Consider the following 15061-nt stretch of genomic DNA (forward strand, 5'->3'; position numbering starts at 1 on the left):
TGCAGGTTTCCCCAAACCTTATAAACATTTGCACAATGAGGGAAACTAGCACCACTGAATGAACACTGGGGGTTAGTTCCATGATTGTTAGTATGCAAATTCTTATGACGATTGATACGGCGCTGGCACGGCTGGCAGTCTTAACCCATTTTCCCTCGGGATGAATAAAGTACGATCAATCAATCAATCAAACGACTACTAATCAAAGACACAGATTCTCGAATGGCCATGAGTACCATTCACAGAGAGTTGGGGAATGGCTGCAATCACAGCATTGAAAGATGGTGAAAGATGTACCCTTGGGCCCCCCCTTCTCGATTCAGAGATGGTCAGCATCCTGACAGCCTGATGGACGAAGCTGTCTCTCAGTCTGTGTTCGCCCAGGGTGCCAAACAGGCTAGGACCGCCCCTGCGTAGCGTAATATGCGTAAGAAAGATGCAACATCATTGTAGGTGCAGCTGGCCTGACAGTGACTCTGCATTTGAGGGCTCGCTCTAACTGCGATCAAGTGAGCCTTTAAAGGACGATGACGCTGCTGCAGCTGCTCCAGCTGCTGCTCCTCAGCAGCGGTAAGTACCTCTCTGTTTAACCCGCAGTTTTAGCCTCATTACACGGATACATGCACGAGTGTGCGTGTGTCTGTGTTCGTGGAAGAGTGAGACCGGACAGCCGGACTCGGACGGTGGACTCTGCAGAGCTAGCGGCTGGGCTAAAGCAGTGCTGCAGAGTAGCGGCTCTGAGCTCAGCACACACGAACATTTCACACTTTTTCACACTCTGACAGTTTAATTAGTTTTCCACGCGTGATGGTCACACGTGTTCCTCAGCTGTCTTAATAACCCACACCGAGACCGGATCCACCTCGGGTTAGATCTCTGTCCACGCCATCTGAGTCCACAAACGACCAGATCAGGACAGGTGTGGTGCCAGAAAGAGACGTGTTGGGCTAAAATCAGTCCAACGTGTCTCTGATTAATGATATGAAGTCAGTCTGAGCAGAGGAAGAACTCCTGTCACATGAAAGAAACTGCAGTCAGTTTCATGGATCCATCCGTATCAGTCCTTTATTTAAAAAGTGTCACTGACATTAAAAATGACCAAGAGGACAGCAGCACTGCAACAAATAGAAACTCACACGTCTGTAGAGATACTTTAAGTGGGCGTCAATGACGGATGAGTTATTATGTAGGTATACTAACAGAGTCATAAAGATCATTGCAAAACAGGTCAAGTCTTTATTTAATATTTCCTCCTTCATAAGTCCTGTTTGTAAAGTCTCTGTATTTAGTAAACATATCAGACACATCTCTGCTGTGGCTGTCAGACAGCTGCCGTCCATCAGTGAAGCTCAGACTAGATTACATGAAATGTTCACGCCAGGATTATCAAAGCAGTTTTTGAATGGGATTCAGCATTTTATCCAATAATAGCACAAATAATGAAGTCCTCTATAAAAAGGCTGTTACACTCCATCAGTGTTTACTGGTTATACTCAGAGGTGGCAAAAATACAGACTTTCTTCACTGAAGCAGAGACACCTGAGTAAAAAAATATTCAGGTAAAAGTGAAAAAGTACACTCTGAAATTTAATCACAGTAAAAAAGTAAAAAGTAGCTAATCATTATTGTACACAGGTAACTGAACATTGTGCAAAATAATAGAATATAATCAGTCGAGGAGATTAAAAAAACCTAAATTCTAATGAATGTACTTGGCTTGAGCCTGTTATGTAGTATACATGCAGTGAGAAAGAATAAAAACAACTATTTTCTGTTGACGACACTGTAGATGTGACTTTGCCTCACAAGCTTTAGTGACTGATGTCCACCCCTACACTGACACTACTGTTTACAGTACACAGTATAAAGTTGGATTTTAGCGAGTGAATCTCAGCATCATCTTAAATGTGAATTCGTGATCTGCTATATTTGTTGTAACCTAACTCTGTCCATGAAACCACAGCCACTGTGTTACCTACACCTGTGTTATTACATAAATAATGAAATGGACATTAACTTTTTTTTATTAATTTGAAACATTTTAACTTTAACATGTTTCAAGACATTCAGACATCAGTTTGAGACCAAAATCATTTTTCACCACTCAGATTAACAAAAACTAAGAAAACCAGTCAGGATGTCAGAATTCATGTTTTGGAGCTTTATCACTCAGCTGCTTCCAGAGAGAGGAATTCATCCTCCAGCTGGATACTGTCTAACATTGTTTCGTATGCAGCTTTCTCTCTGATCTGAGATCTGATGAAAACTTTCATTTCTTTCAAAATAAAACACAACTGGGAAAAGACCCAGGGGAACCAAGTTAATGATAAAACCCCAGAAAACCATAAATTTCACACCCGAGCCTCAGCTCTCGTGGCCCGGTAGCGGTCCGTGGCCTGGGGGTTGGGGACTGCTGCCTCTCTGACAGGGACAGCAGCACAGCTTCTCCACCTGCTGCAGACTGAAGGCTTCAGTTCTTGACAGCATTGTCAGCAGCAGCGTTAAATCATGAAGAAAATGTTGTCTGACTGCTTCCACATCTGCACAAACAGAACATTGCTTCATAATCTGGTTGTTTAGTCGTTTGGTGCAGAGATCTGTGTGTTTTAGATCTCAGTAGATGTCATTTCAAACAACTATTTGTAACTGTTGTCAGTAGACTGCTTCATTAGTCTGCACTACTTCTTCAAAAAGTAACAGATTAAACAGAATGTAAACATTGCCAAACATGGGAAAATAAAGTTCAGTTTTAGTTTTATTTAAAAAGAAAAGAAATCCAGAAACTTGTGAACAGAGATGAAAAATATCTAATTTAGTGAGAGTTTAATACTCTTCACTCTTAGTGGCTGCAGTGAGCCTGTTTTTGATTGCACAGCTGTGGCTCTGCGAAAACACTAATGGAAACAAAGAAAAGATAAGCTAGAAACAAGTGAGGGGAAACCAGGGAACAAGGAAACTCAGAAGTTACGAGGAAGAAAACAGCGTTCACAGGGGACATGGGAACGACAAGGAAGCAAAACTGGACAAAAGGACTGCCAAAATAAAGGAGGAAACACATCACAGAGACATGACAGACTGCAGGAAACAAAAGATGAGACCAAGACAACAAAAGGGAGCAGACTAAATGAAGTAACTGAGAACAAGAAACACAAATGATTAAACTAGGAAACACACGGAAAGTAAACAATACCAAACAAAGACTAAGAAATGTAGATCTGTATTTAACAAAAAATGACCATGATTAGTGATTAGAAGAGCTGAATGTAGATAACCAAAAATACTGTAAAACTGACCTCTGTATTTTTTTTCATGTGTCCTCACAGTTTCCCGCCATGCCCTGACTGTGGTAGTGGAAGTATATGAAGGGGAAAGATCTGTCCTGCTGCCCTGTCAGTTCACAGGTTTTATACCTGTGGACCCCACAGTGATGTGGACTCACAGAGATCTTCATCCCAAATCTGTCCACCTAAGACGAGAAGGAGGAGACGATCTCAGAGGACAAAACCAGCGTTACACCGGGCGCACATCAATGAGGCCTGATGCTCTGGACACTGGAGACTTCAGCCTCACTCTGAAAAGCCTCCAACTGACTGACACTGGCAGCTACACCTGCTCCATCAGTGATGGGAGAGAAGAACTGAGACTTAAAGATTTACAGCTGAAGGTCAAAGGTCAGCAATAAACTCCAACACCTACTTTATTTACAAGTAGTAGTTACTAAAGTCTAGACTGTAGACACTCAGCTGTGCTCCAGTTACTGTGTCTACAATTGATCCTGGGCTTTATTCTCCTTTTAGACCAGCAGGTGGAGGTGAAGGTGAAGGTGGAGGAAGGCTTAGAGTTTGTCATTCTGCCCTGCAAAACAAAACCTGACCTGCCTGAGGACACCATAGTGGAGTGGACTCGCTCTGACCGAGAACTCACAGTGACCCAAGTGCATTCAAACAACAGTGATCACCTGAAACAGCTGGACAACCTTTACTGCGGCCGTGGAAAGATGAACAAAGACCTGCTGAGAACTGGAGACCTCAGTCTGACCCTGAAATACCCCACAGAGAGAGACAGTGGAGGATACATCTGCACCATCTACAGGGACAAAGAGATCCTGAGACAGAAAGTAGTGCTGCAGGTCAAAGGTCAGAGATGATGACACAGGTCAGAGGTCAGTGTTGTGGATTAAGGTCAGAGCTCAGAGGTCATGGTGCTTTTTATGCTTTTCCACAGAACCATTTCTAATCTGGAACATTGTTCTTGTGGTTCTCCTGGTTCTTCTTGTGGTTTCTGGAGGTCTCATATATTATTTCCAGCACTATTTCATGTCAGGTGAGTGTCTCCTACTACACTACCCATAATGCCGATGGTTAGCAGGTGTCCTCTGGTGGCTCCTTGACTGCGGCTCACACAAACTTGTTCCAGAAGCTGAAAGAGTTGAGAGTTACAAACAGCTGATACAGAGAGCTGAAGAGAAACTTCCAGGTTTGTTCCTGTCAGTCAGAAAACCTCCTTCAGACTCAGTCATTGATCAGTGAAACAGCTCCACAACATGACTTTACTAAACAGTAGGGCTGCACGATTAATCGTTAAAAAATCGCGATCTCGATTCATACTTATGTGCGATCTCATTTCCAAATGACAACGATTTTAAAAAAAAAGAAAAAAAAAAGACGACGATTGTACCGCATTTTGATCCGGGACGTAATCTGCATGAAAACAAGCGCTCCCTCTTCCTGCTCAACAAATGACAAGGGCGGAGCCTTATACCACGTGATACAGAAGCTGTGCCGTGATGCTCAAATTGGCAGGGAAAAAACAACGGAGAACACGTCAGGGATGATGAGAAAGTGACAGGAGAAAATTCGTCCCGGTCAACCACCCAAACATCAATAACGGAACCTTATACAGCGCTTCCCTATACACGCCGAACTCCCGCAAGCACAAAGAAATTACGGAGGCTATTACTTATCACCTGACCAAAGATATATCAACACTGTGCAAAACGAGGGATTTAGGAAAATGATCAACACCCTAGACAACGCTACACAGTGCCGTCCCGCAACTATTTTTCTATTGTTGCACTACCTGCTCTATACACGCAGTGTCGAGCAACAGTGGAGACGGAATTACAAGCAGTACAACATTTTATGCGGCAACGACAAAATGTGAGACATTTGTTGTTTTATGTTTATTTATTGTTTTATGTTCAGTTTCAACTGTTACGAAGTTGATGTGCAGTTAATAAGTGCAATAAATATTTATATTGGAAAAGAAAATCGTGAGAGAATCGTGATCTCAATTCTAAGCAAAAAAATCGTGATTCTCATTTTATGCAAAATCGTGCAGCCCCACTAAACAGTGTGTGTGCTTCACTGCATTGATCTGACACAGAGGCTGCATGTGGACAAGCTGTTCTTCTTCTGTGGTGGTAAACAGCAGGCTGACATGGAAACATGTGCTGACAGTAAATGTTGCAGCAGCTTCAGTAAATGTTCCTCCTTGAGTTGTGCTCAGTCATGTGGTGGAGAGCTTCAGATGTTCAGAGCAGACACATGAGATCTTCATGGTTTCTGTGCTGATGTGTGTGAGACATGGCCGACTGTGGAGGCTCAGTCTGTCTGTTCTTCTGCTCTTCATCCAACATGTCTGCAGCACTTTACAGGACGCTGCAGACTAGTTACCAAAGAACGAGTCAGGAACACATCAGGAACAAACTGAGACACAATCTGACTGAGACTAGAAGCCAAGGAGGGGACAGGGAGGTCATGTGACCATCACAGCTGCTGCTGATGTCATCATGTTGTGCTTTGTTGTCCTCTCAGTTTACCAGGTGGAGGTGAAATCAGGGGTGGAGTCTGTCCTGCTGCCCTGCAAAACCACACTCCGCCTGCCCAAAGACGCTGAAGTGGAGTGGAAGGATGGTTCTATGTATGACAGGAAGGTCCACGTGTATGAGAACGGCTCTGACCAGCCTAAAAAACAGCATGAGGATTACAGAGGCCGAACAGAGATGAAGAGAAGCCTGCTGAAACCTGGAGACCTCAGTCTGACCCTGAAATACCCCACAGATGAAGACACAAACACCTACACCTGCACTGTTTACAGCAAGGAGGGAAACATCCTGATGAAGAAAGACGTGGTGCTCATTTTCAGAGGTCAGTGCTGTAGATACAGGTCAAAGGTCAGAGGTCAGACCCATGATGGTGGTTCAGTCTCAGTGGCTCCATCCAATAATGTTACAGTGTTAGCATGTCTGATGTTTGTGGCTGTTTTGGTTTTTATTTGATTTCCAGCCAAATGTAAAAGCTTCAGCAGATGAACTGTAGGAGCAAAGTTCATGTGTGAGACTTCATCTGAAAGGTAACATCTTCTAGTTTCTGAACATGTGTTTGTTTAGCATGTGGCTAAAACACAGGCTAAGCTAAGTCAGTTCAAATCTCAGTAAAAACCTTCTTTGGTCCTCGTCTATAATCAGTCATATCTGAGTCACAATAACTAGAAGATGATTTCTAGCAGAGCTGTGAAAATCTCCACATCCTTTCTCCATGTTATCATCCAAAGCTGTGTGAAGTTTCAGAGCTCTGCAGTTAACAAACGGAGACTTAAATGGAGTTGTGATGCACTTCATAACTGACATGGCGATTGATGGTTGATGTTGGGTTAGGTACAGGCTTGGGGTGTCTGGGGATTCCCTAGGGACGTTTTTTCTCGAGCTGTAGTCACGACGTAAAAGTGACACCCGCTTTGGTGGCCCTTGGGTGGTTTTTTCCTGGTCACTGCTTGCAACAGTCTGTGAAAATGTCTGTGCTGGCGGATGTGGGTTACTGGCCTGGTAACCTAGCTGCCCCTGGGTGGGTCTGGTGCAGGCTTGGGAGCTTGGGATTCTGGGGGTGCTCCGCCTCCAGGCTTGGGCTCTAACTGGGCCTTGAAGGATTGGGTCCTGGTTAGTCTGGGAGATGATTGGGTCTAGTTGCCTCTCTGGTGGGGTTGTTTGGGCTGCCCCGGGCTCTATGGACCTTGGCGGTGCTGATGCTGTGCCCTGTCCTGTTGAGGTGCAGCAAGAAACGCCCGGACCTCTACATTGGAGAGACCAAACAGGCTCTTCATAAACGCATGGCACAACATAGAAGAGCCGCCTCCACGGGACAAGACTCGGCGGTCCATCCTAAAGGACAAAGGTCACTCTTTCGAGGATGCCATTGTTCACATTTTGGACAGAGAAGACAGATGGTTTGAAAGAGGAGTGAAAGAAGCATCTATGTTCACTGTGAGCGACCATCTTTGAACAGAGGCGGTGGTTTACGACACCAACTGTCTGTCATCAATAATCCAGTTTTGAGATCCCTTCCCAGACGCCTTAACGCCCACTCACATCCTGGGTCATTTTTACCTCAATAAGTCACCTTATGGTGGGGCAAGGTCTAACAATTGGTTTACCCAATAATGGCTGATAATGGGCTACACCCTTTTTCACATCTTGGTTTATGTGATGATTCAAAGGCCCGTAAACCACCAACACTGTTCAAAGATGGTCGCTCACAGTTGTGTCATATGTTTGTGAAGTGGCTGTTTGGTCTCTCCAATGTAGAGGTCTGGGCATTCCTCGCTGCACTTTACAGCATACACCACATTGTTAAGTCTGTGTTTGAGTTTGAGTTTTGTCTTTGGAATGAACCAGTTTCTGTCTGAGTGTGTTGCTTGGTCTGAAATATACTAGGGGATGACAATGTTGTTGCATTTGTCTTTCTTATCCTCCCTAGTTTGTGTCTGGTCTTCTTTTCTGTGCATCTTTGCTGACTTTATGAACGCCCATTTAGGATAACCACATGTTTTAAGCCCTTCCCTTACATGTGTGTGTTTCTTCTGTTTCCCTTCAGGCTTAGAGGGAACATGTTCTGCCCGGTGGTGTAGGGTCCTGATTTCTCCAAGTTTGTGTTCCAGAGGGTGATGGGAGTCAAAGAGGAGGTACTGGTCCGTGTGTGTGGGCTTCCGGTAAACTTCAGTGTTTACGTTTGTTAAAACCTCAATTCTTTCATCTTTGGGCCGAAGGAAGGACAACACTCGGTGTACAAATGCTTAATCAACAATCTCTTTATTCCATACAATTCTTATTATTCCATACAACACTTTTGAGCATAAACCATCCAGAGGGGAGATGAGCACGGGAGGGTGTCCACCTGATCTCGACGTGTCTGAGCATTTCTCACGTTCTTATAGCTTCAGGAGGCCCCCACCTAGTCATAAAACCTAAACATCCACATTCTTTCTCTCTCTCAGTGAGCTTGGCTTCCTGTGCAGTCTGTTCTGTTCTTTTCTAATCAGACAAATAAGGCCATGACTCTCTGAAAACAGTATTTCTTATAACTCAACAGTTTAATGCATCATAAAACAATATCCTTCATTCAAAGGAACATCATCCCCACAGACACAGTGGCCAGGGAGGCAGAAGAACAGCACATCAAGAAGGCCCTGAGTAAATGTGGTTATCCCAGCTGGACTTTTGTCAAAGCTGGAAAGACACCTAAAGAAAGCTCCAGCCGATCCAGGAGAGAAGGACAACCGCTGCCCAGGCGAAAACCTGTAGTGATCCCATATGTGTCAGGAGTATCGGAACAGTTGAGACGCATTTTTCTAAACACCGGTCTCTGTGGCTTTTAAACCCCAAAATACGCACGCTGCGCCAAAAACTGGTCCACCCCAAGGATCGGGTCCCCGACACAAACAGAGTAACATAGTGTACGCTGTTAAGTGCCAGGAGGATTGCCAGGATTTATACATCGGGGAAACCAAACAACCTCTGGCGAAGCGGATGGCACAACACAGAAGAGCAACCTCATCAGGCCAGGACTCTGCAGTTTATTTACACCTACAGGCCAGTGGACACTCTTTCAATGATGAGGATGTACACATCCTGGACAGGGAAGAACGCTGGTTTGAGCGCCGGAGTGAAGGAGGCCATTTACGTGAAAAGGAAAGACCATCTCTGAATCGAGGAGGGGCCTAAGGGTACATCTGTCACCATCTTACAATGCTGTGATTGCAGCCATTCCCCAACTCTCTGTGAATGGTACTCATGGCCATTGATCAGTGTTCTTTGATCAGTGGGTTTTGGTCAGTGATTGTTGATCAATGGTCATGAGAATTTGCATAATTATGATTAAGGAACTGACCTCACAGCCCATTGTTCCTTCAGTGGGCTGGTTTCAGTCATTATGCAAATGTACTGTTTATAAGATTTGGGGAAACCTGCAGTCAGCTGAGACTGAAGAAGTCACTTGGATGAGTGACGAAACGTTTCTCCCACAAAACGCTACGTCCAGATGAACAGATTCAACTTTTGGAGATCCTTCATTCAACATAAATCAGCAGTCTAATGTAATACAAATCAGTTTAATAAATATAATAGTTATCACCTTCTTCTGAGTCAGGAGAATAATGCAAACTAAAACTACATAATGATTTCGCAATCTTTAATTAGGTCTATAACGTGACATAAGATAATATAATAATCCCTCAGGTTCCCATTCTCTTCAATGCGCACGGCGCAGTCCAGGAAAGGAAAACAGCTATCCTTTGTGTCTTCCCTGGTCAGTGCTGTAGATGTTTTTATTCAAAGCGTTTATGTGCACTGTGAAGTAGGGCTGGGCTATATCACAACATTCACGGTAATACCGGTGTAATTTTGGGCAACGATAGGAAAATGAAATATCGCGATAGAATATGGGTAAAACGCGCATTCGCGGTGCCTATGTTTACATAGGCACATGGCGGCGACGCAGAATGAGAAGAGCGAAAGTGGATTGTTGAATGAAACGGATGAACCAGAACTGGTTTGTAAAAATGCTGCAACTTCAGTGGTGTGGAACTGGTTTAGCTTTCGTCCGTCAGATACACAACAAAGCACTATTTTTGGTAGAGCATGCTAGCGGGCCATCGTTATTACCGTGTTGTTTGGAAAATACGGCACACTTAAAATCAATCCTTTGATTTTTCTGGAAATCGACAGTGTCCCTTATAATCCCGTGTGCCTTATGTATGAATTCTGGTTGTGTTTACTGACCTCGAAACGATTTTATGTACACGGCGCTCGGAAATCTGTCAAATGTTTCAGTACGACTTTGCTAAGCTACGAAGTCGCACTGCTTGATGGTTTATCGGAGCATTGCGGTTATCGTAGGCAGGAGCCTCGCGGAGTGATACGTACTGTGCTTCAACATAATATTACCGTATTGTGTGTGTATAACCTCTTTTTAAGTTTTGTGGATATTATACATGGTTATGCTGAGAATATGTCGGCCAATTTCCACTGGAAATGCCTTTTGGTTAAACTGTCAGCAAGGAATTTGCGCTGTTTTTATATAACTTTAATGCACATAAAAAACAGCTGCTTCTTTAAGTAAAAATACATTGATGGGTTTTTTTGCACTAATAAAGTTGTGGAGTTGTATTTTGTCTAGTGTCAATTATATCGTCGGTTATATCATTATCGCAAATTTTCAAATGTATATCGTGATAAATATTTTTGGTCATATCGCCCTGCCCTACTGTGAAGGGTTCCACTTCTTGTGTTTTGATTTTGACTCAGTTGTCTCTACATATCTGTACCAGTGGCTGGGTACTCTCCCCTTGAAAGAGCCAAGAGCCTTTCTTTCCACTTCCTCCATGTAAAGGCTGGCTATATGGAACAGCCATGTTTTCGCTTGTAGAAACCCTTGTTGCGTTTGAAATATGTGGTGGTGGGGCAGAGGTCTAACAGTGTGCAAATCTGATCAGGGGTGAAGTTGGTCCTGTCTTCCAAAAAGCTGTCTTCTTGTAGGCGTTTTCTGACAGTCTCCATTGCCTCCGTGGTGGGTATGCATGTGAAGAGAGATTACATCAAAGGACACCATGGTTTCATCTGGATCCAGGGTAAGTCTCTGGACCTTGTCGGTGAAGTCGGTGGAGTTCTTGATGTGATGTGGGGTGTTCCCCACAAGAGGTGCTAGGATGGTAGCAAGGTGTTTCAAAATGTTGTAAGTGGCTGAGTTTATGCTGCTACCAGTGGGTCTGAATGAGGTACAATGCATTACCAGTGAAGCAGCAGCGTGCAGCAGTCAACACAAATGTCTCCATCCTACCTTGTTTTCTCTTATGTTGTCCCACAGATTACGCTGAGGTGAAGCCAGTGCACTCTGAGGTTGAATATGTCGAGCTGCCCTGCAAAACCACACTTAACCTGCTTGAAGTTGCTAAAGTAGAGTGGAAGGAACGAGGCAACAGGAAAGTCCACGTGTATGAGAACGGCTCTGACCAGCCTGAAGAAAACCACCAGGATTACAGAGACCGAACGAAGATGAATGAAGACCTGCTGAAAAATGGAGACTTCAGTCTGACCCTGAAATACCCCACAGAGGAAGACAACTCCATCTACACCTGCACCGTCTACAGCAGGGAGGGAAACATCCTCCTGAAGAAGCAAGTGAAGCTGAAAGTCATAGGTCAGTGCTGTAGATACAGGTCAAAGGTCAGAGGTCATGTAGGAGTTTATCTTCTAAAAGCTTTTAGTTTTAATCTATTTTTAGTTTATTCAAATGATATAAAATCTTTAATGTTTTGATGTAAAAGCCAAAAATGTCAGGTGGAGCAATTGTGCCTTTAAATGAACAGACTAAGAAGACGATTAAAAATAAAGTTTTAATTATCCTAACTTCACAAGAAAAGCCTCTGGTGTGATTGAGTTTGGATCAACTCAGTAGTTTTGTTAGTTTTGTCCATCAGAGTATGAGTGCATGTTAATGTCAGCACTATATGAGAACCAGTTTACCATTTACCATGATCCAGTCATTTGGATGTTGTCAAATGTCAGGGTGTAGCTGCCATAAATATGAGGCTTTTATTGTGAAGTGAAAGATAATAAGAGTGAAAATGATGTGTCCATGGATTCTAAGTTAATACAGATAAAATACTATTTAAATTGGCAATTTGACTCACTGACAATAAATAGAGCCACACTTGCTGCAGTAAGTGAGACACCACAGCATCATGTAAAGGTACTTTACAGCTGTAAATGAAAATTCAATTCAGTTTTATTTATATAGCGCCAAATCACAACAACAGTCGCCTCAAGGTAGGGCTGCTCGATTGTGGCAAAAATGATAATCACGATTATTTTCACTGAAACTGAGATCTTGATTATTTGACAATAACAATGTATTGAATAATGGCTTTAAAGATTGTCAAAAAATAATATAAAATAGTGTGCAAATACTGATAACAGTGCAAATGTTTGCAATATAAAAAAATAAATGAAAAATGGAAACATCTATGTTTAGTGAACTTCAAAATACTGCATAATATTTATGCATACAAATAACCAAACATCAAGGCAAGCTGTGTAGCCACACAATGCACAATGGCATCAAACTGGCATTGAGGTAAGTCAATTTGTAGTGTTGCTCTGTGGTGCAGCTACGACACTGTAGCAAAGTTTCCACACTATGTCTACTTGATCCACGCCTTGACTCATGAACCCATAATGTTTCCACACCACTGAAGTCATTTTACCTCTCTTTTCAACCAACAGCATTCTTTCTTCAGCAGCCATTATCCTCTCATCTCTACAAATAACTTCTGCTTAGCTTTCCGAGCTTCCCTCGGGTCCTCTTAATTGTTGTGACGCGTGTTTGAAACGGAGAGAGGTGCGCTCGTTTTGCCACACGGAGCAGCATGAGAGTAAGGCACGAGGTGCTAATAGGGCGAAGTCAAGGAGGTTATTTACATGAAAAGGGAAAGACCATCTCTGAATTGAGGAGGGGGCCTAAGGGTACATCTGACACCATCTTACAATGCTGTGATTGCAGCCATTCCCCAACTCTCTGTGAATGGTACTCATGGCCATTGATCAGTGAGCTTTGATCAATGGTCATGACAACTTGCAAATAAATAACCAGGTAACTGACCTCCCAGCCCCTTGTTCATTCAGTGGTGCTAGTTTCAGTCATTATGCAAATGTACTGTACTGTTCTCAGTCATCCAGGTCATTGTAGTCTAAGGAGCTTGGAAAGAAAAGTGTCTGGACTTCTTTAAGTTTCTTGAAGATGGGCCAAGCTCCTTAGAATGCAAATGTACTGTTTATAAGATTGGGGAAACCTGCAGTCAGCTGAGACTGAAGAAGTCACTTGGATGATGATGATGGAACGTCCTGGATGATTGAGCATGCATCAAGACATTTGAGTTGTTTCAGGCATGTTCCACTGGAAGGAGGCCCTGGAGTAGACCCAGGACACGCTAATGAGATCATATCTCTCACCTGGCCTCGGAATGCCTTGGTGTTTCCCTGGAAAAGCTGTAGGGGGTGGCTGGAGAGGGAGGTGTGGTCTTTGTTGCATAGACTGCTGCCCCTGCGATCTGGCCCCAGATAAGCAGAAGAGGATGGATGGAATTATTTCTCTCCATGAGCTGTTTCTCTGCCTGAAGGAGGCGCCACTCCATCGCTTCATTTAGTGCAGAACAAGAGTCACATGATGCTGCTCTGTGAACACCAATCACACTTTGTACAGCTCATGTTGTGTTTGTTGTCCTCTCAGTCTGTCAGGTGGAGGTGGAGGAGGGGGCGGAGTCTGTCCAGCTGCCCTTCAAAACATCACGGAACCTGCCTGAAGATGCTGAGGTGGAGTGGGTACGCTATAACCCAAAGAAGACGATCCATGTATATAACAACGGCTCTGACCAGCCTGAAGAACAGGACCAGGATTACAGAAACCGAACGAAAATGAATGAAGACCTGCTGAAAACTGGAGACCTCAGTCTGACCCTGAAATACCCCACAGATGGAGACAGTGGAGAATACAAATGTGTAGTGTATGGGAAGATTTGGAGAGAGAAAACTGTGCTGCTCAAAGTCAAAGGTTTGTTGGTTTGTGTTTGTTTGCACGTGTGTGTGGGTGGGGTTGGGGGGGCAGGCAATCATTCGTGTGTCTGACTGTCTTTTGTCTCCTCTGCAGGTTCAAGGTCAAACAAGGGACAATAGGAACAGAAACAGCTGCATTGATCCGACTCCTCGGTCAGCTTAGGCCTGACATCATGTGCAAAACCTTTATACAGTGGTCCCTCGCTATAACGGGGTTAACTTTTTGCAGCCTCACTGTTTCGCTGATTTTTTGGGGTGCAATTTTGCATGGTTTTTTTTTTCTTTGTTTTGTACAGCGCATTGTGTTCTGCGTCCTGATTGGCTACAGACCATTGTCAATCAATGTCTTGCTGCATGCTCAGTCAATCGTGTGCCGTGTCTCCTGTCCAGTACAAAATGCTTCTCAAATATACAACAAACACAGCAATGTCAACATCAAAGGCACCTGCTGTAGCACCCAAAAGGCAGAGGAAGATGCTAACCATTGCACAAAAAGTCGGACTTCAGGGCTGGACCAATTACAGCTGAGGAGGTCGAACTTTAAAGTTCCATATTGAGGTAAAAAGGAACATGATTTGTCCCGTACTTAGCTAGAATGGAAAAAAAGACACAAAGCTGGAGTTATTCTGTGTCTTTGCTGCACAGCTGCCTCTTCTTCTCTCTTCTCTCCCCCTCCCTCTCCTGTTGCTACTTCAATCATGAAACTGATCAATGATCAGCTGATCGACTTTTCCCTCTTGTTTGTTTATCGCCCACTTTGCCCCAGAAAGAGGAAACCAGCGGATAAACTTCAGCACGTTTAAGCTTGATAAACTGTTGCTAGAATTTACTTAATATTACTTTCTAGTATCCGCTGATGTTTGCTGGAGCCACAGCTGTAAAGCTGCTGGTCATGATGGTTTGTATATCTGGTGAGAGGGAAACATGCAGATGAAACCAGGAGATGTCCTTACTGAATCATCAGAGCTGAACAGGTGATGGAGAAACAGGTTTACCTTTTAGGTGACATGAATGAGTTGAAGGGAAGTTATGAACTGTTTCTGAGAGACAAATAACACCAGGATCCTTTTCTACGTAGCTGACAGCTGGTAACTGTGCAGGGGCGGATCTAGCAAAGTGTTGGCAGGGGGCCAGGTAGGGCATTAACAGGGAAAGGGGGGCATGAAGAAATTTCTTTCT

At 43.8% G+C, this 15061-nt stretch overlaps 1 protein-coding gene across 1 annotated transcript; it reads left to right on the forward strand.

Annotated features, from left to right (window-relative positions):
* The first annotated feature begins 527 nt into the window (after positions 1 to 527).
* On the forward strand, positions 528 to 14002 carry LOC120434763. Its single transcript, XM_039603100.1, has 8 exons — positions 528 to 570; positions 3324 to 3671; positions 3798 to 4136; positions 4225 to 4323; positions 5817 to 6149; positions 11139 to 11471; positions 13560 to 13880; positions 13977 to 14002. The coding sequence occupies exons 1-8, from the start codon at positions 528 to 530 to the stop codon at positions 14000 to 14002; spliced, it is 1842 nt and encodes a 613-aa protein (XP_039459034.1).
* Positions 14003 to 15061: the final 1059 nt, after the last annotated feature.

This window comes from Oreochromis aureus, linkage group 3 (genome assembly GCF_013358895.1).
Source record: "Oreochromis aureus strain Israel breed Guangdong linkage group 3, ZZ_aureus, whole genome shotgun sequence".
NCBI classification, from domain to species: domain Eukaryota; kingdom Metazoa; phylum Chordata; class Actinopteri; order Cichliformes; family Cichlidae; genus Oreochromis; species Oreochromis aureus.